The sequence below is a fragment of the Corvus cornix genome, chromosome 2 (assembly GCF_000738735.6).
Source record: "Corvus cornix cornix isolate S_Up_H32 chromosome 2, ASM73873v5, whole genome shotgun sequence".
Lineage (NCBI taxonomy): Eukaryota > Metazoa > Chordata > Aves > Passeriformes > Corvidae > Corvus > Corvus cornix.
In genome coordinates, this window is record NC_046333.1 from 70,883,153 (window position 1) to 70,909,114 (window position 25,962).

Here is a 25,962-nt window from a genome sequence, read left to right on the forward strand (position 1 = left end):
ACTTGGTTCCAGCACTGCAAATAAAATCTGGCAAACTGCATTACATAAGTGCACTATGACATAGGACTTGGCAGTCTGATATGCTGTACTGTTACAGCTGGACTAGTTTCTCTTTTGCATCAGCAATTAGCAAGAAGTGGATGAGAAAAATGTGCTCTTACTGAGGTGAGATAGTTTTTTTCAAACAGTTTAAATTTCTTAAGGACTAAGAAAACAAAATGCTGCTTACAAAATTAGGCAAAAATACAAAATTCTTTGTATGGCTCCTTTCAAACTACTGCTGTCATGAGACCTCTCAATCAACAGATACATCAGTCATTCACAACGAGCACAAATGCTGCATAGAATTTGTACTTCTACTGTCAGAAAGCATTAAGGCTATTAAAGCTTAGACTTTATTGTGAAACACAGATTGCTGTGTTATGCAAGAAACAGTAGAAAACTACCAGACCAGAAAGACTCTGCCATCAAAGCAGGCATTCCCACTCCGTCATGGCTTAGTTATTCATTGCCTTTCCAGGCAGTGATGAACTCCATTTCTTTCACTGTGGTAGGAAAATACAACACATTTTCACCTGAACTCATGTTGTTCTGCTTCTATACCTCAGATGAAACAGTAAAAACATTTCAGTTTGGTTGTTCAGTTATTTCTAATAATTTGGAGTATCTGTGAAAAAGATCACTGTGATTCTACAAGTGACATGTAAACTTCAGGCTCATCTCACAGGTGCCCATCTACAAGAGACTTGCTTATGACTACTTTGGTCTTTGATTTTCTGTTTAAGAATTTAAACTAGCTCAAGTGTGGACACTGCTCCAGGGACTTAATACAACATAGAAAGAATCAGCAAATAAAATATTTGAATGAAAATGGATTTCCAAGAGGCTGGAAGGTACAGTAAAATTATGAAGGTACCTACCTAGCAATAGGTTACACAACATTGATGATGAACATGTGCTTACCTACACTTCCATATAACAAGCTTATGCAGGTACAAGCAGGTAACTACAATCTCCAGACAGTCTTTAATAACCTTTCTGCTTCTAAAGTGTGTGTAACGTTAGATAAAAATATATATGATGAGAGCAAAGAACATTCCAGTGTCTTTTTGAAAAATATTTTGAACTGCCATTCAATGAAAACCAAACCCAAAACCTTCTCCTCAAACAAATAAAACTCAAATTTATGAACATTTACTTGACTTTGGAGCATAAAGCAAACAATAATCAGTTACCTGCTCCCAACACTGCGGTAAAAGTTCAGCTTCTACACGTGTTGGTCCAACATGTCGGGCAAATGCCACGCACCCAGTCAGTATCATCTGTCTGAAAATACAAATTTAATCTGTTTATGAAGTTCTGTAATATATAACATATGTTCTTTAAGTTAGGAAAAGCACATGCTGACAGGCAATAGATAGCTGTCTGCAGTCCCAGTCAAGATTTCACACCATTCACACTGACTTACCGACTAAATATTAAATTGAAAGCCACTGTTATCCCTGCTCATTGCAGGGTGGGGATTTGCTTTCATGACCTTCAATGTCCCTCCCAACCCAAACTATTCTATGATTTTACCTTGTTTTATATTCAAAATGCCTTTCCCAAAATCTTGCAGATCCTCAACTCCATAAACCAGTCTGAGAATCTCTGATTTGGGTATTTCTGATTTTCTAACGTCTGAGATTGGGAGTCTCTGATTAAATCTCTCATTTAATTCTTAGTACTGAATACTATCATGCAGTAAAGGATCTAAATTACCTAATACTATCATACCATCAGTATTTTATGGAAGTAATTTGATTTTACTTAGAAGCATTTGTGAGATGGAATGAATTTTCTTCAAAGCAAGAAGCTTGTTTCTTTTATGACAGTTTTGCAACATTCTAACATGCAAGTTACTGTCATCTCCCACAAAATACTGGACTTCACTCTTGTGAGAAATCTTCCAAAGCTCATTAAAAAAGCAAGTAATCAACCAGTAGTATCTATCATCACCTGTTATTTGTATTCATATTCTTCCATTTTTTATCTTTCATTAAAGATTGCAAGAAATTGCCATTGTTCCATCTATTTCATAGGCACAGAGGTACATTTAAAATTTCAGTAAGATTGTACTTAACTGTCATTTGTGATACTTTATTTAATGAGTGGCTATCTTGTTAAGATGTTTTTTACTTCTATTTCTCCTGTTGATAGGATTGGAATAATATCAACTTTGAATGCAATTCACCAGTCCTATTTACTTTTAGTGCCTACATGAACTCTTAAATACCCAGTTTCAAATGATAATGTGTGGACATGAGACTCAATTTTATCACCTCCTCAGTAAGATTAGGACACTACTCAGAGTTTATTATTGTTACACTAAGAAATGTAATTCAGAATTAATTTGTTACCATTTTAGTGTCATGTCTAAACTCCTAAATTTTTTCTGTACCAATAGCACCCCTTAAGGTTGAAAGGCAGAAGTTCTGCTGGTTAGTTTTGAACCCCTTAGAGAACATACACCATCAAAAAAAGATTCATTTGCTTTAAGAATTTTTTAGGACAAAGATCCTATCAAAAAGGTTGTTTCATTTTAATCCCAGCATTCTTTAGGCCAACAATCAGAGCACACTCTTTTGTTTTGTGCTGTGTGTATTTGGGTTTTTAACCTCACTACCACATTCAGAGAACCAGGCCTTTGATCAAGGTAAAAAGTAGGGAGAAAACAAAAATGGTTAGATAAGACTCAGCAATATGGAGACAAAGGCCTGTGGTAATTCTGTGTTCTACTGCAAACAAAACAGGCATTTGAATTACTATCTTTGGTTCTATACACTGCACCTAATCACAGAAATGAGCAACAGACTATACATTTTTAACATATTAGAAAAAAGCAGAACACAGCAATCCCTTGAAATTTTCTGCATTAGAAATGGAATAAAACAAAGCATTTTTTCTTAAATCAAACCGTTTAAAAAAAGATTTGAAATCTCAAAATTAAATCACATTTCCTTTTGCCCTGCCTACAGAGATGAGAATTTGAAGATATTTCAAAAATATTTGAAAATAAGATTTTAAATATTTTTGCAACCATTTTAACAGTATATGATAACAGTCAGCATTTCAGGGAAAGGAAAGATATAAGGATCTCAGTAAGAGGTGACTGAAGCAAGGTTTTAATCTTGTCCTATTAGAGCCAAACATTAATATCACTTCTTCATGGCTCCTAGCCTCCAAAACTACTATAATTGTACAAAAAGGAGGTTATGTGAACACATTTTTGTTCCTTTGCAAAAGAGAATTTGATAGACATTTTTAAAAGTTGAATGGGACATTAACAAGCAAAGCCTTGAGGATAAAAGTGGCCTTGTTAAATATAAGGTTAGTGTACAAGACGACAGCAATATGCCAAGCACCAAAAAGCATCTCCCATAGGCAAGAGGCATAATCCAGGCTTTCCGCATAATTGTAAACATACTTCAGATATTTGACCTTGTAAAATAAAATACTTCTTCTAATGGGTTCATTCTTAGAAATGCAATGTCACATTTCAGTCTCTTGCATTTAGCAAATTAAAAATGTCATCAACTAATCAGCTGCTACACCAAGGTACAATGTAGTAGGCCTGTACAGTGTAGCAGAAGGTAAACAAATTAACAAGAGATAATTGACATAATCCTTCTGGTGACTAAATCTGAATGTCTTTGCTCACTTCATATTGCACAAGACTGCTAAAACATTACTTAAGCGTATTTAGATAAAAACAAAGCATACAAATACTACCATACAAATCTTTAAATACACCCCCCCTGAAATTCTGAATAAGTATTTTCTATTTAATTATTAAATAGAATATTAAATCTATATTAATATAAATTTATAATAATATAAATATACTTATTATAAAAATATTAAGTATTCAGAATCTCTTTTATTTAATGGAATCTTAACTGGTTTTCCATCATGTTATGGTACCTTTAAAATCAACTATTATTTTTATGTGTGCAAATGTATATTATGTATACGCATGTTTTGTCCTGGAGTTTATGGCATTTTTCTGGAGTTTTATGGCATTGTCCTGGAGTTTATGGCAGACTATTTTTACCAAATTTCTGATGAAAACAAGTTATTTTTATATTTAAATCTCTAATTCATAATAAAAAATGAACAAATTCAAGGAAAAAAAAGCTTTTTCTTCTTTCTTAACTGCTGGAAAAGACACACCTAATGCACCTAAAGGGGGCTATGAAAAGTCTACCTGATAGGCTACCAATCCTGCAACAAATTAACCACAAGAGACTCCAAATGAGATGTAATTTCTTTCCCCTTCAACCACAAATTAATTTAGCTTCTCAATCCACATGAGACATTCAAAACATTTCGGAAGCAGATTTCTAATGACTCTGAAGTAAAACCAGGATTGCATCTCTTCATAATTTCCATCTGCATGGCGCCACTACGCTACAAGTTGCTTTTGTTTATTTAGGCATTTTTTTTTTAATCCCCAAAGCCATGGCTTTAAATTATACCTAATCTCTAAATTTTACCACGGGAATGCTTTAAAACTATGCCTGAACACTTCAGTTTTGGAGAATCTCCAAAAGAAATGCTTTCCACCTATTTCATAAAGCCTATTTTGTCTAAAGACAGCCTAGAGCAACAAAAGATACAGATGCTTTACAAAACATCTCTCATGAAAATAATAGAAGAACTACAGATCATGCATGAAACATCTTTCCACAGTTAGAGAAGGAAACATACCAGCTTGGGTACTGTCTTTCAACCTTAAGGGTATTCTCATCAAGATCAGTACAAAGTCAGATTTCCTGAGCATTAGGGAAGAATTAAATTTATAGAACAAAAGGTGTAATTTGCTTCAGTCTTAACCAAAATGAAACAAATTTCTTAACACTTCTCAGATGTAGATCAATGCTACATTCTTCTGAATTTTTTATTGCTACCATAGTAATGAGCCATAAGTAGAAGGAGCATTATTTTCTGCAAAGAAATGTGGTGGTTATCTTAACAAACATGTAGATCACTAAGACACACTAAGACAGGTTTTAAAAAAAGCTGTTCTGATTTAACAAAACAGTTAAAGTTCATCATTAAACAAAAAAAGGAACTGAAATGTTACACTGGAGCTTACAAGCATATTTTTACATTTCAGTAACTAGGAAGCACAGGTCATGGAAATGGAAAATCCTGAAGTTGGCATAAATTTGTCAATACTATATAAGCAAAATACCAGCTTAAACGAAACTTGTTTAATACCACCCAATAATATCCAATTTCTATTAGTTCTGCTGCTTGGACAGAGAAAAATGTTCCTGCTTGTCCCACACCACACAAGCGCAAACACACCTTTGCTCATCGTCTGGTCGTTTGATCAAATTGAACAGTATGTGCAGAAGCTGATCTCTCTCTTTGGGTTCAGGATGGAGGCAGGCTGTACACAGTATGAGTGGGATCAATTCCTAAAAAGTTGTGGGTAGGGGAAAACCAAACAAAGTAAAATCGCTTTGGGCATACATTCATTAACAACAAAAGAAACTAAGAAGATAAATTTAACACCACATAACATCAAAAAAGTTAGAAAAGATACTTTGGAGTCGTGATGTCTTATTAAGTGACCTGGGGAAAGTGAAGGTCTACAAAAGTTAGAATTATTTTCCTGCTAGGAGAAATCAGGGGAGAACCAGCACATAAAATGAAAAGCTCTGCAAAGATTACAATTAACATATGCAGGTCACCTGTAACCAGAATTAAGAGAACAATCATGGTTTCAACTGTTTTCACTACCTACTGAACTGAAGCTCCACAGACATCTATGGAACAAAGCTCCTACGAAAAAAATGCCATGGAGTTAAAGATTAAAATTTCCAATTAAATGTGCACACAGTTTTGTGCACAAGTTTGAATAAGCACTGAGAAACATACATTGGTAAAGGTGACTGCAGACAGATTTTGTGTCGACTGAGAATGATCTGATTTTTGTAAAGGTTCTATGATTTTTTTTTTTCCATACAGAACCAATCTCTGAAGCTGAATTTTCTTTTTGGAGCAATTAAAATCCCTTAAGGAACAAATTATGAAGAAAATACTATGTAAAACACCAAGAGAAAATATAAGGATCTTCATAGTGAGGACCTTCTCTGTTCTAAATATGCCTACAAAGCTCATGGTATTCATTCCCAAAAGAAACAAATGTTTCTAAAACATTGTCTGGAAGTCCCTTCCCTTGACCTTGTTGATGTGAGCTTTTACTCCAACTGAATTTGGAAGCCAGACAGTTTCTAGGTGATTTAATATCTTAGGAACAGAAACATCACACTGAGAGATCAGGAAAAAAAGAATAAGAAAAACCTCAGTGTCTGCAAAAAACATGGGCAAGTAATCTGGAGATTACCTTGCACACCTGCTGTGTACTTTGGAGCCATTTTCAGCAGAAAGACTTTTTGTGAATTATTAAGTTGTGACAAATAAGCAGGTGACAGAGGGAAACACTTCTAATGTTAGTAGGAGAGATTATATAAAACCTGGAAAAATCTGTGGTGGTTTGAAATGACTTTGCAGGGAGCTGCCAATTTCTTCTTGCAGACATTCAAAGTGACCTAATTATGATGCTCTTGTGGACTTGTGGAGGCACCACTGACAACATCCTCACTGCTCAACTTGTATTTTCCTAAACAGCAGGAGCTATGTTTATATTAAACATAGAACAGTACTCCATTTTAGAGCAGTGTCTAAGCTAGTCAACTGCTGACAAGCTTTTTTTTTCATTTTACAAGAATTCTACTTAGTCTGCCATTTTCCATCCCCAAAGATGACCAAGACCCAACCTAAACTGTATTTAACGTTCCGTGATTCTGGAAGATATTTTGGCAATATTTAACTCAATTATGATACAGATTAGGGAATTTATGACAGAGGAAAAAACATGGAAATATCCTACCTATCACTTAAAAAAATCTAAAAGGAGAAAATGAGAAATAAAAAATAAATTTGAATAATTTGAACATTTCCATTTCTTAATACTTTTAAGAGTAACGGGGTTGGTTTTAAATAAGTGTAGCACAACACAAAATAACATGAACTGCAGACGTGCATTAAAGAAACTTTACAAATTAAATTGCATGAAGAACTAAATAACTTTCTTCAGCTGAGAGCTTCTTTCCCTCTAGAATCTGCATGTTAGATTTTATTATTTTTGGATACTTAAGATTTTTGCTCATTTAAAGTTCTGGGAAGTCAGGGGGTTTAACCTATTTAACTTTTTTTTTGTACTGCACAGAATAATTTTCTCTCCTGCAAACACTGCTTTAATTCAAAAAGATTTGAAGGAATATTACTAAAATAATACCCACCCCAAACACCACTCTAAATACCACTACTTATACATTAAAGTAAAATCTTTTAAATAGGAAATCTGATTGCAATTTGTAGATACAGAAGAAAATTACTACCTTCACCATAAAGAATAAGCTCATTATAAAACTTAAAGCTAAAAAAACCCCTGTTACTTTAGTGAAACCTAAATTTCTGAAATCTACCCTAAGTTCACATTACTCAACTGCTCTTGCAAGTATTCTTAAATACTCCTATGAAAAACTTAATAAAGAATATACCCCATGAAAAGGGACATTTATGGGGTTTTTGGTTCATCTGTTGAAACTAACCCATTGACTTCACTTTCTTAGTATGTTTGAGTACCTGCTCAAAAATCTCAACTGCTTACTCAGAACTACTGCAAGATTTTAAAACAGTGACATGAGGAGGGGTTTTTTTTTAAGCTTCTTATTGAATTTAAGGAAGTTCAAGTTGTCTTTTTTCAGCTGAGTCTGCATGGAAGGAAAACACCTGAGAATATTCACCTAGAAACTACTGCCTTGTGTCTGAAAGGCTAATGAGTAACCTAACAGCATTGACATGGGGCAGATACAAGGCTGGTTCTTTACCTTGCAGAAAGCTGGTTATTATAGCTGATGGAATTAGCTGTATTTTCTTGTCCATTGGTCACATTCTCTCATGCATACTATGGGAGAAGAGAGTGTTCTCTGCAACGCTGCATCAGTGCTTCTACAGTTCCTTCTATTAAGGGGAGTGGAGAAAGAGTGAGAAGTCTTCAACAGTGTTTTCTGTACTCCCTATATAGCCCTCATGGACAGCAAGGTAGAACTGGAAGCAAAGAGGACTGTGGGACCAGAAGAACAAAAATGCTCTACAGAGGGACAAGACAGGTCAAGCGAAGTCTCCCAAAGACTTATAAGGGGCAGGTTCTTCTCAGGACATTCAGGAGCATTAACTACGAAAACCAAACTACAGGTAGGTTTGAGCTCATTTCTTCCTGTTGGTAAGGGTCATACCTTTGATGTAGATTTTTTTTACAGATCTCAGATTTTGAAACCAGCAGAGAAGCTATAGAAAGTAGTAATTTTCCAGTAAGACATGGTAAGATTAGTATTTGGTTGTTTAAATTCAAGAGGAATGTTCACAACATGGTTACAGAGACTCTATATAATTATTAATAATCAAGGAGTGGACTTCCAGTGCTATTTGAAACACTCTGCATTCCTTGGGAAGGAATACCACTTGTGCTGACAGTCATAAAGCAAGAACTTAAGTTTCAAAAAAAACCCAACAACTCTCTCTCTATTTAATTTGGGATCCTTCCTAAATATCCTGTTCATCCCCAAGTCCTTCTTTTCTCTTTTGCCTCTGAGTTTCAGAACACAACTTTTGATACTTTATGTTGGTGTTAGTCAACAGGAGTGACTAGTGACTTTCATGGCCAGAGCAAGAAGACAGACTTCCACAGCTTTGATACTGTTTTCCTGTTAGATTCCAAGCAGACGGACATCATAATGCTGTCAGCACTTGCAGCTTGATGCAATAAAACATTATGTGTCATAGGTCCCACCTCTACTACTGAAAAGCCAAGTTCATATCTGAGGCAGTTTATCTGTGAGCTACCCACACAAAGAACAGACTGAAAGAAGTTATTTTGGTTTTACAGTGAGAGAAGCTACCTACAGGTGGCTGACAGACAATTCTGTGAGGCTGACCTAACACACTGCACAGGAGAACTGAAACAGCCCATCTTCTCTCTGGTCTGCTTCTGTGTTACTCTCCATGTAGGTCTCTCCAAAGAAAAACTCACATTTTTCTCACCATAGTATCTCTGGAAAATTTCTTCCTAAGTTAAACATCTTGCTCCATTATCTTTGAAAAGGATTCACGACTTGAGTTGATTAAAGTTCTCAATAAAGGCAACATCTACATGGGTATATGGAGTAGCTTTCCCTATGGTCAAAAGAATGTGGCTTTTTAATAGTAAGTAGTACCACCTGAACTATATGCAAGACAGTTCCTCCTACGTATTAAAAGTATTACAACAAAATATTAAACTTTGGGTTTTTTTAAAGTGCAGCATATAGTGAGCATCTTAGAAGGTAGCAAGGAATTTTCTGTCAGTGTTGTTTCCATCATTATATCTATGTTTTGCTAAATATTCCAACAAGTCTTCTACATCTTAGTTGCTCTCATTTATTACTGTCCTGTTGTTGGAATGTTCATAAGCAAAGTAATTATCTCAAAGAATAAATTTAACTAGTGTTAAGTGTCAAGACTGGTTACTTCAGTAGGTTCAAACAATAATATTTTTTATTACTCCAAATATTAATGTATTAATATTGCAAGCAGGTGACAGTATATAAACCAGGATGACATGATCAATTTTGTTAATGTGTTCCTTTTAATCTTCTTTAATAGTCAATACTTATATTGTGAACTAATGCTATGTTAAAATTACTCTGTATCTTAGCCTCTGACAACAAGTAAATAAAATAAAATAATCTTATTGTCTGCAAATGAAATAGCTGCAGGTACCAACAAACCACTGATGGGAACTTTCTTGGGCAGGAATGTATTTGAAGTTCAGAATTTATCCTTTTAGTTTTAAAGTGAAAAAAATATTTAATCATAGGATTACGGCATGACTCAAAACTTTGTGCTACTAATCTTACTAATATTAAAATCACAGCTCTAATTACATTTCATGGGGTGAGACTGTTATTCCAGGATCCAAAGTAAGCCTCTCAGAGATCCCAAAGGGATGCTTTTACATAAGAATCAATGGTAGGGTGTGGGTGTGAAAAAACTTTGTACTTCTTTGTCTGTATCTATTGTTTATTTGAAAACACACATATAAAAGTTTGTGATACAACAGAAGCTGGCAATTCAATTCATAAACATAAAATTCAACTCCTTGCATCCATGACCTATGTAAGCTTTACAGAAAAAATTGTGAAAGACGTCAGCTTCCAGACTAGAGAAGAAAAGGACACTCTATGAGACCGAGCTATTTTACTCTATGGAAGCTGCGCTAGGCCCTCATATCAAGGAGAAGGGAACAAAAGGACTTAAAAAATTGTTGTGTCTCATGTTTCTGGAGCACCCTCACCCCCAGAACAAAAAAGCCCTGCAAGCCAACACCAATACAGCATATATACCAGAAAAGGACCAGCAAACAGGCTGTGGTCAACACTACCCCTGTTTTTTAGAAACAATCTGCAGAAGTCTAGAGCAACCTAAGTTTTACAGAGTAACAAAGTATTGTAATTGTTCATTTAGATTTCTTTATTCTCCCCTTTAATGTGAAATTAAAGTGATCATCTAGAAGATATTGATAACTGACAATTTTCATGCCCAGCAACTCAGGTTTATGTACCTTTATCCATATCCAACCAGAAAGAAATCTGCTTGACACAACCCTGGAAACAGACAATTAAGTATACTGCCAAGATCTGACACAGTACTCTTTTACATTTCTTTAACAAAGCAAGTATTTTATGGCTTTTAAAGCATAAGACTGAGATGAAAATTTGTAGTAAGATACTCAACTCTACTGTGTTTTAAGAGACATGCCAGAGAATTAAAGCGCCTTGGTGATATTTACATGCAGTTACCGCACATTAATGTGATTACTTTCAATCTACAGTGGAGATCTAGTGGAGTTGAGAATGGCATCAACTCAGAGACTGAAAATTCAACACTATCTTTGCTTCAACTTTACAAACAAATAAAAGCAAAACTCTATTCTTAACATGTTGAACTCTCTATAAATAACAGTTTCTCAGTATAAATATTTAGTGGTGCATATTCAGTAGACCACTACTATTATGATTTTGCTAAATTTGCATAACACAAAAGAAAGTTAAAGACTAATACTGGAATAATGGGCAAGATGAAAGATGTAAAAAATTCAATGAAAGTGTTGATTAAGAACAAGAGTAATAAGATATTAAGCAAAACATTTACTCTGGGCATCACTCCATTAAAGGACTACATACTGCAGAGTACGGAAGTTGTACATACAAGGTTACTCTTGTTTCCTGACAAAAAACCATTGACTTTAATATCTTAGAAAGTGTGAAGAAATGAGTATTGCACTGATTAGTTATTGCAAAAAGTTTTAAAAGACTGCTTCCCTCTAATTACATTTTAGCCAAAGGAATTTTTTTTATGGTACATCTGTCAACAAATTGAAGGTGGCTGATTTTACTTTGGCCTTTTTTTTTTATTGTTAATGTATTTTAAGTGGTAAAAAGATAATTGAGAAAGCAGATTCCAATGTAGATCAATTTTTATGAACCCAAGCTGCTCATTTGCAAGAAGTGTTATCACAGACTGCATACCCAACCAATGAGCTTTTTTTTTTTTTTAAGAATTGGGTTTTAGCATTCTGTTACTGCTCATTTCACTTATGTGGATTTTTTGCAACACCTCCTTTATTTGTGAGTGCGTTCACATATGAATCTAAATACTGACATACAAGTTTTCAGGGAATTAAGATAACCTAGATGCTTGAGATGAAAACAAAACTAAATTTATATGTTGTTACATGAATTTTGATAACTACAAATTGCTTTGAGGCAATTTTCCTGTACGGTGCATTATTGATTTTACACAGTTGAACTGCTTTTTTAGAAACAACTGAAATGATCCCCTCAGCCACTCTACTCAGTACTGTGTCTTTCCTTCTTTCTTACCTTCCATTGGAATCTAAACTACAGACATTAAAGAACAATTAAGCTGCACCAATATATAAAAATAAGAAATAATTTCAGGAATGTCAACTATAATATTTGCTGACTACCAGATCAGGCAGGCTGCTACTGACCTTAAGATGCTTAAAAGCATAGGAAACATGGCTTCTGAGTCTCTGCTAAAGGACAAAAACTATTGAGAGGTTGTCAACCTCTGCAAACTCAGTTTCTCCAAAATGGAGATGCATAGCATGTAATTTTCAGCTTAAGATTTTGCAACCCATTTCAACATGACGAATGCTTAAAGAACAAAGATATTTCAGGGAGCCATCAAAAAATTATGTTTCACTCTAATCCTAACACATTGATAGTGTAAGATCTTAAATACTACCATTCTTCTAGTTTCAGAAGAGACTGGCAAACACTTTGCATTGTGAGTTGAACCTGTTACACATCCTTCTCCAATTAGTGATCATTAGGTATATTTTTACACCCTTCTCTGTGCAAAAGTCTCATTATAAGGTTGTTTTTGGACAAGACTCAAAGTTATACCTTGTGGAAGAGCCTAGTTCTTAGGTTAGCTTTTCATAATATTGATTATGATAAATACTGACAGATGATCTACCCAACTTTTCCTTCAAGCTCCATGACTACATCAGAAAGAACATTGCAACAGTTATAGCAAAAGGTGGCAGGTAACTAAAAAAAGGTATTTTTAAAGCAAATTTCAATTCTTGAAACATTAAGCATCCTGTGTAATCCAATTACTCAATTCTCATTTGTGGCTTTTTCAATTAAACTGAAACAGAGAATTTAAGGCAAAAATACATGTAATTAAATATAACTTTCACTGTAAAACAACCTAAGTAGGAAACAGACTAAAAGGCCACAAAAATGTTCAATACATTACACAGATTATGCTAAAAGCTGTGAGAAGAAGCCAAAATACCACATCCTGCCAAGCAGAAGGAAGGAAAGGAATAAATAAGAAATCAGAAATTAAGCACTGATCCAGGAACATTCACAGAATTATTGTGAAAGAAAGAAGCATTTCCAGAGCACCCAGTTAACACCCCTATCCCCCTCAGAAAAAAAAAAAAAAGTCTTTTATGAATTTTCAAAACATGGCACATATCTCAAGTTCACCATGTCAGCTGCTGACAATTAGTTGTATGGTATAAAATTTTAGATTACAGGATCAGTACAAATTTCTTGCGGAATTTTCAAAGCCTTAAAATGAATTTATGCAAAACACACAACTAAGTCTACCATACTGTAGGTCCCCTCGACAAGGACTAAAACTTGCTCAACAAGATATGCTACTTCAAACCTTTTATTTCAGTGTCAACTACAGGGACACTGAATTTTTGTTTGATATGTCTTCTTCAGTTTATTTTTGTTTTAACATATTTGGTAATGTGCAATATTTAGACAAAGCAATTCAAAACCAGCCATTTTTTTCTTTCCTTTCTCATGCTATATAGCATGAATGATTACGCAAACCATCACCTTCAGTTACATTCAAAATATACACTACATGTTCATAATTTTTGGTTAGTCTCATTTTAAAGTTAAGGAAAACACATAAGCAAGATTGCTCATTTTCTTATGAAGAGGTATTTTTGATGAACCTTTACTTGGCTGATACATGGAGCTTTGAAGAAAAGACAGTAAAATAATTTTTTTTGCTGAAAATTATTTTTGTTGAAGTACATAGTGCTGCAAAAGAACCTGAACATTATTCCTTATTTAAACTGATAGACAAAATAAACCAAACAATGTTTGAACTCATGGCCCCTGTTCTTTACAATGCACATTGATACAGTATTCCCTAACAAAAACATTTGTGCTGCCACAAATAGATGGACCTACAGTAACAGTCTTGCTGAATGCTAATGGGTGCCTTAAGCAGAGGAAGAAATATTAGGATACCATGCAGATTTACTGAACTCACCTGACAGAGGTGTAAAACCATTTTCTAGGAGCAGAGATGCATGCACAAAAGTAAGAACATGATTGCAAGTAATAGACTTTCATGAAATTGGACACAGCATCTTCAAAATGAACAACAAAATATCATGATAAAAGTAAAATGTAAAATTTCAGGGTTCCTCACCTCTCGTTTTGCAAGCAGCACATTAGGAACAATATGAGGCAGGCAGCGTCCCAACATTAACATGACACTTTTTTCACTGTCTGCAATCCGAGACACCTAGAAAACCAAGTTGCTTGTTTGCTTTTTTTAGAAGCGCAGGAACAGAAAAATACCATTTGAAAGGAATAATAAAAATTGCAGCAGGCTGATCACTTACCAGAAAAGTATTTAATTTACTCCCACACATTAAGCTGTACGTTTTTGACTTACATGAATCCACTTGTAGAGACTCAAAACTTCCCGGTAATTACACTTCTATCACTAGGTTCGTTATTAAGCATAAAATCTAAAAGCATATCCTTATTTCTTAACTTTCATGCACATAGATTCATCTCTCCATCTATGTCTTGTTTCAAAGCGATTATTGCTTGTTTACCTATTGGTGCCATGCAAAATGAAGGATCTTTTAGTTTATGTCAACTGGAAATATACCTCTGATCCCAAACGGCTGTCTGCTGACATCCGACAGAAAGACAGTAGTGCTTGATGGAAAGCTGGTGACAATTTCCTGAAATATCATCAAAAAGGGAATGGGGGGAAAAGCATAAATCAGAAAGGTGATAAAGCAAGTCCTTTCACTCTGGTTTAATCAGCTAGGTAAAATGACATCCAGAAAGCATGTTTAAGTGATGCATACTACAGAAGTTTTAAAATTATCTTTGACTTTTAGGGTGTTTAGTTTGTAGCAAGAAAAAAACCTGAGTGTCCTAATTAAGAAGTTACTTTTAGTTCCAAAAAATGTAACATTTTTCAAACCGCTGCACAGACAAAAATAGGACTAAAGCATGAAGAAAAGGAAGCTTAGGCAATACAAGAGGAAGCATACAATTATGCAAACAGGGTGGGGCGGGCGCAAAAATCACACAAAACAGTAATTTTGCTTAATGCTCCAATTCTGCACATTGAACAAAAGCATTTGAGTAGTCAGTCAAGTTACAAGCTTCAAGCTTAAATAGAGTTTGCTCAACTGCCACTTTGGGATCTAACTTTGGATTCAAACGCAGCCAGAACCTCAAAATCAACCTTAAACTGCTGTCTAAGTCCTCATACAGGGTGCCTCTGTACAAGCACTGCCTCATGGCCACATCTAGCACCAGCCAACACAGCTGAGCTACTCAAAGCCTTACGCATCCATATCAAACCCTGATAACAGCCTCAAAACAGCCTTGTCTGAAGAGGATAATTTGGCAGAAATGCTCTCAGAAAACAATTACTGACCACTACATTAAACAGGCAAGCAGCAGCACTCTATTTTTCCCAGTAATGACAACTTCCTCTGCGCCTTATCTGAGGCCTGTACTTAGATGCTAATCTAACAGTGCTTCATCCACTATGTTTAAAGAAGAAAAACAACATTTGTCTTCCAAAACATGCACAGAAAGCATCTCACTCATTATCATCATCTGCTGTTTGAATCCTCCAAAGACACTGAGAGGAGACAACTCCTGTTTATTATGTGGAAACTGGTAACACTTTTGAACCCTCAAAAATGCTACACAAAAATGCCCACAGAATCCTACACACAATTATGGGCATGGATGTGCATTTTATCTAATAGATTGAAACATAATACTTCTTACAGTAAATACACTATCATTCACCCTTTTCTAACTGAAAAAGCCCATTAAGAATCAAAGCTCCTACTTATAATTACTTAAACTAATCTGATATTGATGAATATACCAGTTTTCCTCTTCTCACAACTTAGAAAATTATGATAAATAAGAATTTTTATTTATTACTTAAAATCAATTTTCTTTCTTAACAGTATGGATTTTTAAAGTAAATTTTAAATTTTAATGAAGGAAGCTTGTTTTAATTCTAATCAGCTTGGTTTTGTGCAAAGTTCACTTTTAAAAAGTTACTAAACTCCTTAAATGATAGCTAGTTGTAAAGGATCTCTTTCACAATATGTTAGTCCTTATGCTGTAAAATATTCTTGACTGACAGACTTACAAGCTCTACTCAAGACTCTACAGTTTTTTGGAGAACATGAGCAAGCACTGCAAAGCAGCAGCTTAACATTAACACAGAGGCAAGGCCTTGGCCAGCCCTCTGCCCAGGCTGTCCCTCAACTTAGCATTCATTCTACAGAATGTCATATCCTTTTCCACTTGGAATCCTACTTAAAATCCTACATAAGGGCAAAGTTCCATTCCCACTTTGCAGAGGCTGAAAAGTAAGTATGACAATATGTCACTGAATGTCCCTGTGCAGTCAGTAACAGCAACCTCTGGGCAGCGTGGATCCTGTTACAATTGCTGGCTATACTTGGAGTCCAGAAAGCTTCTCCTTAATGAAGTCTAAAAAACATCCTTGATGGCTACGCTGGACAAAAACGATAGAAGACCAAGGCCTCTTGCACACAAGTCAGTGGCAAGTCTCTTCAAGGGCCAACAGATGCCAGTAGTGAAGACGTTCAAACATAAGAAAGTACAAAGAATAAAAACCTGAGCACTATTATTCTATTCCATATACTTTGGGACAAAAGAGTCAATTCACTCAAAAAGCCAGGACTGCTGTATACAGAAGACACCTTGTATTTGGTGCAAATTACCACACACCTTAAATTAGTTGAATAAACACATGTGGTGCAGTCTATTTAAGCCACTGCTAGTGCTTTGTACTGCAATCTGTTAACTGAGGCATTTTTCCAATGATGGCCATGTCCTCATTTGCCAGCATGCACACACAGCTGCTCTGAGTGCAGTCACACAAAACAGACTCACTTCCTCTTCTCTCTTCCCATCTGGGCAAGATTTATGCCAAGAATACACTCTACAGATACAGTAGTAACAATCTTGCCTTTTAGGATAGTCTTAGTTATTAACCCTTAATACATTCTGAATAATTTACAGTAATTGTCTTCTACAAATAACCCTGGATTGAAATCAATAAATATCCAGCATTTCTATTCTGCTGCTTCTCCCATAGACCTCAAAAGATTTAACAAATAATCTGTTTTCTTAGTAAAAAAAATATACTGTATTATTACAAATCTAGGGCACAATCCAGGAAGAAAATTTAGTACTAGACACTGATCTATAAAACAAATATGCTTTCCTTTGACCCTTCGCTGACACATTAAGCCCAAAGTGGAGTACAAAAATAGCTACATATTACACATGCATTACTTATTTCTGCAGTGAACTGCATTTGAGGGGACTTCTATAGTTAACTCAATGGGGATTCATGGCTTCATTGAACTACTTTTCAAATAAATCTGTGTGCAGTTATATTTAAAACAGCTGTGAGCAGCAAAACAAATGCTGTTCTTCTAGACTCTGTCATAAATTCCACTGGAAATACACAGTTCACTCCTCACTCAGTGATTTAATCCTATTTTGATATACATCCTCACTATCCCCAAACCATCAATCTAATATTCATGCACTTCATGCCACCCAGCACTCACCATTAATCTGAGCAAAAAGAAACTTGCAACAAGCCAAATGAAAGCAGATAGACAAGTATATAGCAATCAATGCACAACAGCTGTAAGTTTTGATTACTACATAGTCTAGATTTTCAGCTAGGATACGAAAGAAAAAGAAAAAAATCTGGAAAGCTTAAATCAAACCCCTGACCATTTTACAGAAAAACCTAAGCTGCTCTACTTTCCTGTTAAACACTAGTGTCAACTAAGAGAGAAGAAATTTGTTATGAGACTCTATATTATATTCAGAAATCAGAAATCTTTCCTCCTATCCAATTCTAAAAGTTAAGATATCATTGAAAATGCAGCCCTGACCCTACAAGTTAGTGCAAGAAGTACAGAAACTCCAGAAAAAGCAGGATTGTTAGGGTTTGCAAGAAAAGAAAATTACTAGCAGGGTTAGCAACTCTTATTTTGGGTGTTCTTTTTCTTCCCCCCACTACAAGCTTGCATTTATTTTTCCATCTGCACAGAATGTCACACAGATTTCTACTTGGTATTTTCAGATGGAAAGGTAATTCTAGAAACAAATTACACTATCAACACCAGCAAAAGCTCACTAAGAGAACTGATAAAATACAAAGCAGGATGGCTGCCTGCTTCCCTAGGAACAGAAATGGTAAGATCATAAGGTGATCTATGTGCATATCTTTGTCCACAGTGGTGATAATTACAAGTTGTACATACCCCTCATTATGTTTGTGGTCCATGTTACTCCTGATGACTACAGTGGTTTAGCTATCACTTAATGAACAAGTCCCCTCTTCACTATAAAAACACTTGTACAGGTTGAAAGGGCTTTCTCAAGAACACTTACAAACTCAGTCTCCAAGTAATAACACAACACGAATACCCTATTTTAGTTAATAGAATCATAGCTACCCAGTGAAGGCTTGCCACAAAATCAAAACTCAAAAATGCAGTATTGCCATTAGATACCTTTCTGATAGCTAAAAAATAAGTAAATGAAAAATAGTACTGCTCTCTAGGAGAGTTATACACATCTACATAGAAATGGTAAAAAATTTTTCCAACAAGTCTTCAAGCAGAACAGAAGAGAATTATGAAATTAAAACTTAAGAGCAAATGGAACTATCTTGTCTTCCCATTCACTATTCTGATTGTACCTATTTTTTTGTTGCAAGAAACAGGGCTGGTTTTAGAAACAAGTAGAAAGTGAAAAGAAATTCTGAAACTTAATACTAAAACTGTAGGTTTATCATATGTACTCCTTCCTAAAGAGATTAGGAACAATATAAAAATATCAGCACTGTACCCTAGAGGTATGTTAAGTCTTTTATTTGCCTTCAAAACACAAATGATCTATTCATTTGGCAGAATTTCACTGTTAGAAAAATATCTACTCACTTTACAAGAATTTTTAATTATAACATGCAGTTTACAACTTATCACTAACCTATTAGGTTTATCAAAGTGGACTGCAGCTTTAGATGATGGAGTACGTGAAGACAGTTTCTCTGCCTCTTTAGCGGGCACAGAATTTAGCATATCATCTTTAGAAGTCCTTGAATCCACTTCAGCTGATAAAGCAAGGCTTGTTTCCTCAATGTTTCCATGTTTATTGTCATTCTCAGAGCTCTTGATATCCAAGTACCGTCCATTGTCCTCTGAGACTGTGAGAGGCACTTGTTTTAAAGAAGGATGGGGAGCTACACCATAAACTGTTGACACAGCAAAGTTTTCATTCTTGAGAAGATCTATTTCACTGAAAGAGCAAAATATGAAGTATTTTTGTAGCTTTCATGCAAATGCTGTTCAAATCACACGACTGCAGCACAGAAATAAAGACAACATACTGAAGAGCTCAACACACTCAAGAGCTCTCTTCTTCAATTCATGTGTGTAAAAATTTCCTGTAACAGAAATAACTTCCATCACACAAATTGCTCAAATAAGCACTAGTTTCATTGAGTACTTTGGTAAATAATTAGTAGCAGGAAAAATGTTGCACTCTGAGTGAATCAATGAAACAAGTGAGTAACGAGTTTTATCTCCTTCTGGCTGAAATATGAGCACTGAGACACAAATTGTCACAAGATGGAACTCTATCTAGGATGCAAAACTTAAAACACGACAGTGGTGAATCAATATGTACTATCCTATCTGGCTTTGAAATGGTAAGTATGCAAGTCAATAAAGCCACTTAAAATTTATGCACTTTCCCAGATGCTGCATTAGTACACCTCATAAGAGGAATGATATCTTGTGGCTTACAGAATTATGTTTTGACCTAAGCTTTAAGTATCTTTTTTTTTGCTGTTATTAAAGATACTGTCATGTCTACTAGTCTTGCTCTTCAGAAAGAAGACATTTGGTGTTAAAACAAGCATCTTTTTGACAGTACTTGCAAGCTGTACCAAGGAGTGACATAAAGCTAATTGAAGAAAAAACCTATGTAAAACAGATCAGAAGTGATTCGGCTTTCAAAGAACTAAAGAAGTTACATTGAAAGAACAAAACTGATTACAAAATTAAATTATATAGGTAATAACAGGGAAATAGTCAGTTTGAAGTCTCTTCCTTTTTCTAAATCAAGTACCATGTATTGAAAAGGAAAGACTGCCCTGAAGAATTCCTAGTAATTTCCTATATCTAAGTTATGTTTTCATATACGTGCTAGAAAAACATGGAAAAGTTGTTCAACATTTATCAGCAGTCAAGTAGGTTGATAAGTACATACCTTTCAAGTCTTTGGATTTGTTCCATCAAAGACCATTTCTCACTGTTTAACACACTAATTTGATCTTCCAATTTTTGCACTATTAAACATTGCTAAACACAAGACAGAAACAAAAGAGTTTAGTACAATAAAGCTAAGCAGTTCAGCAAACAGCTGCAGCATTTCTTCTGTACAGCCTTACTTCTATTGACCGTGGTGGTGTGTCAAACACAGGGACGGTCCCAAGTATAGGAGTGTCAACCTCTAACTCATCATCTTCTACTCCAACTGATGCATCCACCACATCTCTCGCAGTAACGTGATGGTTTCCGAAGTCACGGTAGAGTTGTAACAGGTCAGGAGGTTTTGGAATGTTCAATCCTACATCATCCCAAAGTTCAAAATCCTTCAAAAGAATAAAAGAAACTAAAGCATACAATATACTTCCTTTTATTTTCATTTATCTTCCTCATTTGACCACAGGTGATGCAATAGCAAAATAATCACATCAAGACTGCATTGTAGTAAATCAGATAGAAGCTTAACTCAGCAAGAAACAATAGTAGAGGAAGGATCCACTTCATGAAACAAAGCAGTCTCACTCTAAAGGCAACTCTAGGTAACATACTAGAGACAGAACCTTCCAAAACCACATATGTTACTGTTTTTTCCTAAGACATGAACACTTTTTAGAATCAGAAATAACATTGCTCAAATTCTAGCAAAAGCCAATGCATGTTGATACAAGGCAGAGATACCAGTTTTGTTCCCATTTCATTTACAAGTGCAGGTGTAATTTCCCTGAGGCAGACAGTCACATTATCACAGAATCATTCAGGTTGGCAAAGACCTCTAAGATTATTGAATCCAACCTTTGACTGATCATCACCATGTAAGCAAGACCCAAGTACTAAGTGCCATGTCCAGTCATTTCTTGAACCCCCCCAGGGACAGTGACCCCATCTCCCTGGGCAGTCTGTTCCAACGTTTAACACTTCCATGAAGAAATTCCTCCTGATGCTCAAAACAGCTCAAACAGCTCTGTAGATGACTGATAGTGAGGTGCAAACAATACAAGGGCCTCCCTGTCTCAAACCATCACTCTATGTTTTTCTCATTGACATCTTATCATCCTATTAGTACAAGATTACTCCATGTCTGTATATATAAATAAGTACGTGCACTGTTACACAAGAGGTGTGATGGTCTCCTTAATGACAGTAAATTTAAGTATTTGTTTAAACTTTTTTCCTGTTGTTCCCAGCCTTCACTGTATTTTTTCCATAGTCTGGTCATGTACAGGAAGGATTATTTTCTCAAAGAATTATGTGAATAATGTAGAAAAATATGTGCCTACTATATGCTAATTGCAGTATATTTATATTTACCTTTTAGAATTAAGAATTTTGCCTTTTTTTTTTTTTGCTAATTGTCTCACAACACAAAACATTCTCAGTTGAGAACACAAATAGTAAGGACAAACTATTCATCTCTTCTCTTTCGGGGGCTGTATTCTCACAAGTATTTGGACGTTAAGTGCAAATATTCAGCGGAGGTGATGATTCAGAAATTCTATTTAACAACATATTTGCTTTACCGATTAGGATATGAAACACAGGAAAAGTATAGGAAGACCAGTTACCGATAAAACTGGATGAAACTCTATATTTAATTCTTCTGGTAATATTCCAGTTTTGTGATGAATACATATTGGGTGTTGATGTTACTGGGTGTTCTACCCAGAAACAGTCAGAATGTAATTAGAACCTTCCAAACATTCAAAGATATTCTTTCCATCAAATGTAAGCCAACAGAGATATGTTGAAACTGATCATCTTAAGAAAAATGCATCCAAGCACAGCTATGTTGAGAAAGATCTAGCATAACACCTTATTACCAAGAACTTCTTCAATACTGTACTCAGTGCCACAGGTGATTAAGTATACTCACACACACATACAAATGCCCAGAAGACAACCAATGGGTAAATTTTATAGCCTGTACAAGTCAACTGAGCAGGATTTAAGGAAAAGATTATGTTTGAGAATCAGATCCTTGAGTTTAACTGAACGTGTGCCACACCAGAATATAAAGAAATACACAACTCACAGTATTTCACTTCTTGTTTTGCTTCCTTTAAAGAATGCAAGCATTCTTGTCTCCTTCCTACAAATTTTGGGAAACTGCTGCTCAAACTGCTGTGCTTTCAAACCATGGTTTATATATGAAAATGCTAACTAACATATTTAACCTTTAGCATACTCACACACACAAAGCAAACTACATGCAGAGGAAAAATCATTTAAGTTCACTTGATTTTATGACAAGATCAGAATATGGAAAGCAGGCATGTAAAACAACCCCAAACAAATCCACAAGCAAACTTTACCTGATCATGATTTTCATCTGAAAATGTTATTGATGTAAGCTTGTAACTATTCTTCAGTAAAAATTCATTAACTAGGAAGTTCAGAGCTCTTTTCTCAAGAGGTCTGATTGGCTCCTGGAAAAAAAAAGAAAATATACTAGATCTTTGGTTTATCTCCCTTCCAACTATGGAAGCATATCCATACTAAAATCCATGCAAAGCTCATTTATCACCAGCCACCTACCTGAATTTCAGGACTTGATTTATAATTTTTTCGTTCCTGCAAAGGAACTTCATTTTCTGGGGAGGAAAAAAAGAGTAACTAAATTTTACTCTCTCACAGAGGATGAGCTCAGATACTTCTACATTGTTTAAAGTAGAGACTTAAGAAAAGGTTTATGTACACCACCTGCAGCCTGAGTCAGGTTGGCTCGAAGGGCCTGTATGGTCTCCTTGGCTTTCCGCAGTTCAAACTCCAGGACTGGACAGGGATTTGGATTAAACACACACAGGCATCCAACCAAGGCAAGGGAAACAAAAATAAAATATAAAAAGCAAGGATGGGTGTGAAAAAAAAGATACTGTTTGTATTAAAAATAAAGCATGCAATCTTTATGGAACTTATGAACACATGCAGCAGAGTTGGTCTGAAAGCAAACTGGTGAACATTTTCCATAGTTTCACTGGCCTTAGGTTAGCTAAGTCAAAATTTCAAGCTGTCTGACAAGGACTCGCTGTAAGGTTTTGGGATAATATTTGGGAGCTGATGCTGTCAAATGTTCTGTTTTTTCGGGGCAAGAAGAGTATGTGGGCAATCAGAACACAGATCTAAATGAAGCAAATACGCCATGGCAGCAGAGGAAGCTGTCTCCATGTAGCAAAGCTTAAACCATGAAGTAATGTACAGTCTCATTGAAACCACAGAATTTTTTTTGAGAATTAGATCATACACCAAAATTTTAGCAGTTTAAATGGGAGATCTTGAAATGTACTTTATCTTACTAAAAAGAATAATCTCATTTTAAATTTCTCTTTAAAAATAGTGGAGTTTTAGGAATGTCCTAGAGTCGATTAAGATTTTGAATTCAGTTCACTGAATTCAAATGAAGAGATGCACAAGACCAAAATACCCAAAAAATGCAGCTCTTCTGCAGTACTTATAAAAAAGCTTGAAAGAAAAAAGTCTTTGCACCATTATTCTTGAAAGTTTACAGTGATTTTCAAAGATCTAGAGTCAGCTTTAAATTCAAAAATACTTAATTTCAGCTTTCCATTCTCTCTTAAATTCACCTTTCAACTCCCCTAGTCATTGTTATGTGTTTCTCATGTTCCAATGTTTCCTCCAAAAAGGGCCAGTGGTGATTTGTGTGCACTGGGATTTCATGTGTTTTGATGCTGAGGTTATATGTATGTGGTGGCTTCAAATTTTAACCCCCTGGACCTTTGCAAAACACACAGCAAATGTTCTTTTTAACAACCATTTACAGTTAGAACATCTCAGGAAACCTATTTAAGAGATTACCAGATAAATATATGCATTTCATTAATTCTCAGATTAATCTCATCACACTTAAACGTACAGTTACCAGAAGGAAGGACTCTCATACTTAACTAGAAGAGATGAGCACAGAACACCTACCACGCTGAAGTGTTAGATAACCTATTTAGAACAGTTGCGTATCTACTTTACTCCCCTGCAAAACGAAAAGTGTTGTAGCACCTTTTAACAAGAAAGTTTCAATGAGATCTTTAATCACTGCCTGGAAACAATTTAACACGGCATTTTTCAGAGGACAAAGCACAGCAGAAACACTGCATTGGCCCTTGCTGGTAAAAAATGTTACTGAAATGAAACCATTTCCTCTGTTGAGCATCTGTTACTGAGACTCTTTTGATAATTAGCACTCATGGAAAAAAGATTCACTCAGTTTGCAGTTCTGCATAAAAACTGAAGGAGTAACTACAGTACACCACATTTGCTACATGAAAGTAACTTGTTTGATGCACAGAATTTTACTGCAGCAATACAAAAGCGCAACTGAGGATACAATGAATAAAATATGTAAAATCTCTCTAGCATTCAGCAATGCTGATCTGCAAATACTTCTGTGCAACAAAGTTAGAAAATGCTCTCATGGTAAAGTAAGTACCTAATTTTAGCACTTCCTCACATTTGAGTTACTTATTCACAGTTGTAAGATACTAATTTGTTACTTTTTGAAAAATTTAACTCAAATTAAGTAATTTTTCTTATGGAAATGACTGTGTGTTAACATTTTACTCTTGTAAAATATTTTTGAAGACCAGAACAGTTGCAGATCAGGAGTGCCCTGCACTAGAATGATATAAATAATAAAAAAAGTTAGAAAAACAACACAAACTATAAAAACTCAGGAATCCAATTAAGGGAAATAGGAATAAGACATGTCTGAAGGCGTAGAAAGCCAAAAAACTCATGTCAGACAAACCCATGTCAGACGGCAAGAATTGATTTTTAGTGAACTGTAATGATGCTGAAAATTCCTAGAAGTCATTAGGACTTTCCCCATTCAACCTTGAAAGTAGATTACTCTGCTGCATGTTTCTGTTACATAGTAGAAGATTCTAGACATTGTATATTTGAGAAGCTGTCACTTGGTAGCATATCACAACAGCCACATAATTCTACCACAACACAGCATTGTTACACAGTTGTACCCCATCTAATCTTACTAATGCCACCATTATAATTGCCATCATACAAACCTTGATGCTTTCAAGTCAGTCACAAATGTAGTTTTTATTTGAAGTTTGTACATGTTTATACAATCATACATGTAAATAGCTATAACATTAACTTCAGTCAAATGTTAAACTGTGATTAAAAGCTCTTGAAGTTATACTGAAATGTGATCTTCTGCCAAAACATGTAATGATTTTTAACTCAACATGTCTACCAATGAAATCAACACTAGAAACCCTCATTTTTTGATTCTAAAACATTCTCTTAAATAAAAAGGCAACTTTTAAACCCCTTTCTTTGTAACCATTATGAAGTATTGATTTTAATATAAATGACCTGATGCCTCTTCCCCTCCCCTCTCCTGCTACAAGGCTGAAACTACACCTTCAGAAGCATTGACAAAGCCAGCTAAGGTTTAATTTCGTGGTTGACTAGGCTGATAACATGTAGAACTCCTAGCACTTGGTGAAGGAGCTAACACTCCTCAAGAATGATGCACAGAAGTTTTGCTGCAGACAGCCTAAGAAAGGAATACTTTAGAAGGATACAGATACTCCTCTACACCA

At 35.2% G+C, this 25,962-nt stretch overlaps 1 protein-coding gene across 3 annotated transcripts in view; it reads right to left on the reverse strand.

The window, feature by feature from the left end:
• The window catches only part of RELCH (RAB11 binding and LisH domain, coiled-coil and HEAT repeat containing), a 76,858-nt gene that overhangs the window by 29,106 nt on the left and 21,790 nt on the right, over positions 1–25,962 (reverse strand). For 2 of the 3 annotated variants that reach the window (XM_039548408.1, XM_039548407.1), the window contains exons 3-12: positions 23,084–23,155; positions 22,919–22,974; positions 22,696–22,809; positions 20,509–20,712; positions 20,328–20,419; positions 19,044–19,352; positions 14,623–14,698; positions 14,152–14,247; positions 5,353–5,465; positions 1,236–1,326 (exon numbers count right to left, since the gene is read on the reverse strand). In XM_039548408.1, coding sequence (XP_039404342.1) covers positions 1,236–1,326; positions 5,353–5,465; positions 14,152–14,247; positions 14,623–14,698; positions 19,044–19,352; positions 20,328–20,419; positions 20,509–20,712; positions 22,696–22,809; positions 22,919–22,974; positions 23,084–23,155 — 1,223 coding nt within the window. Of the gene's footprint in view, positions 1–1,235; positions 1,327–5,352; positions 5,466–7,946; positions 8,047–14,151; positions 14,248–14,622; positions 14,699–19,043; positions 19,353–20,327; positions 20,420–20,508; positions 20,713–22,695; positions 22,810–22,918; positions 22,975–23,083; positions 23,156–25,962 lie in introns of those variants that run through there. The other variant, XM_019279667.2, reaches the window with a different exon arrangement.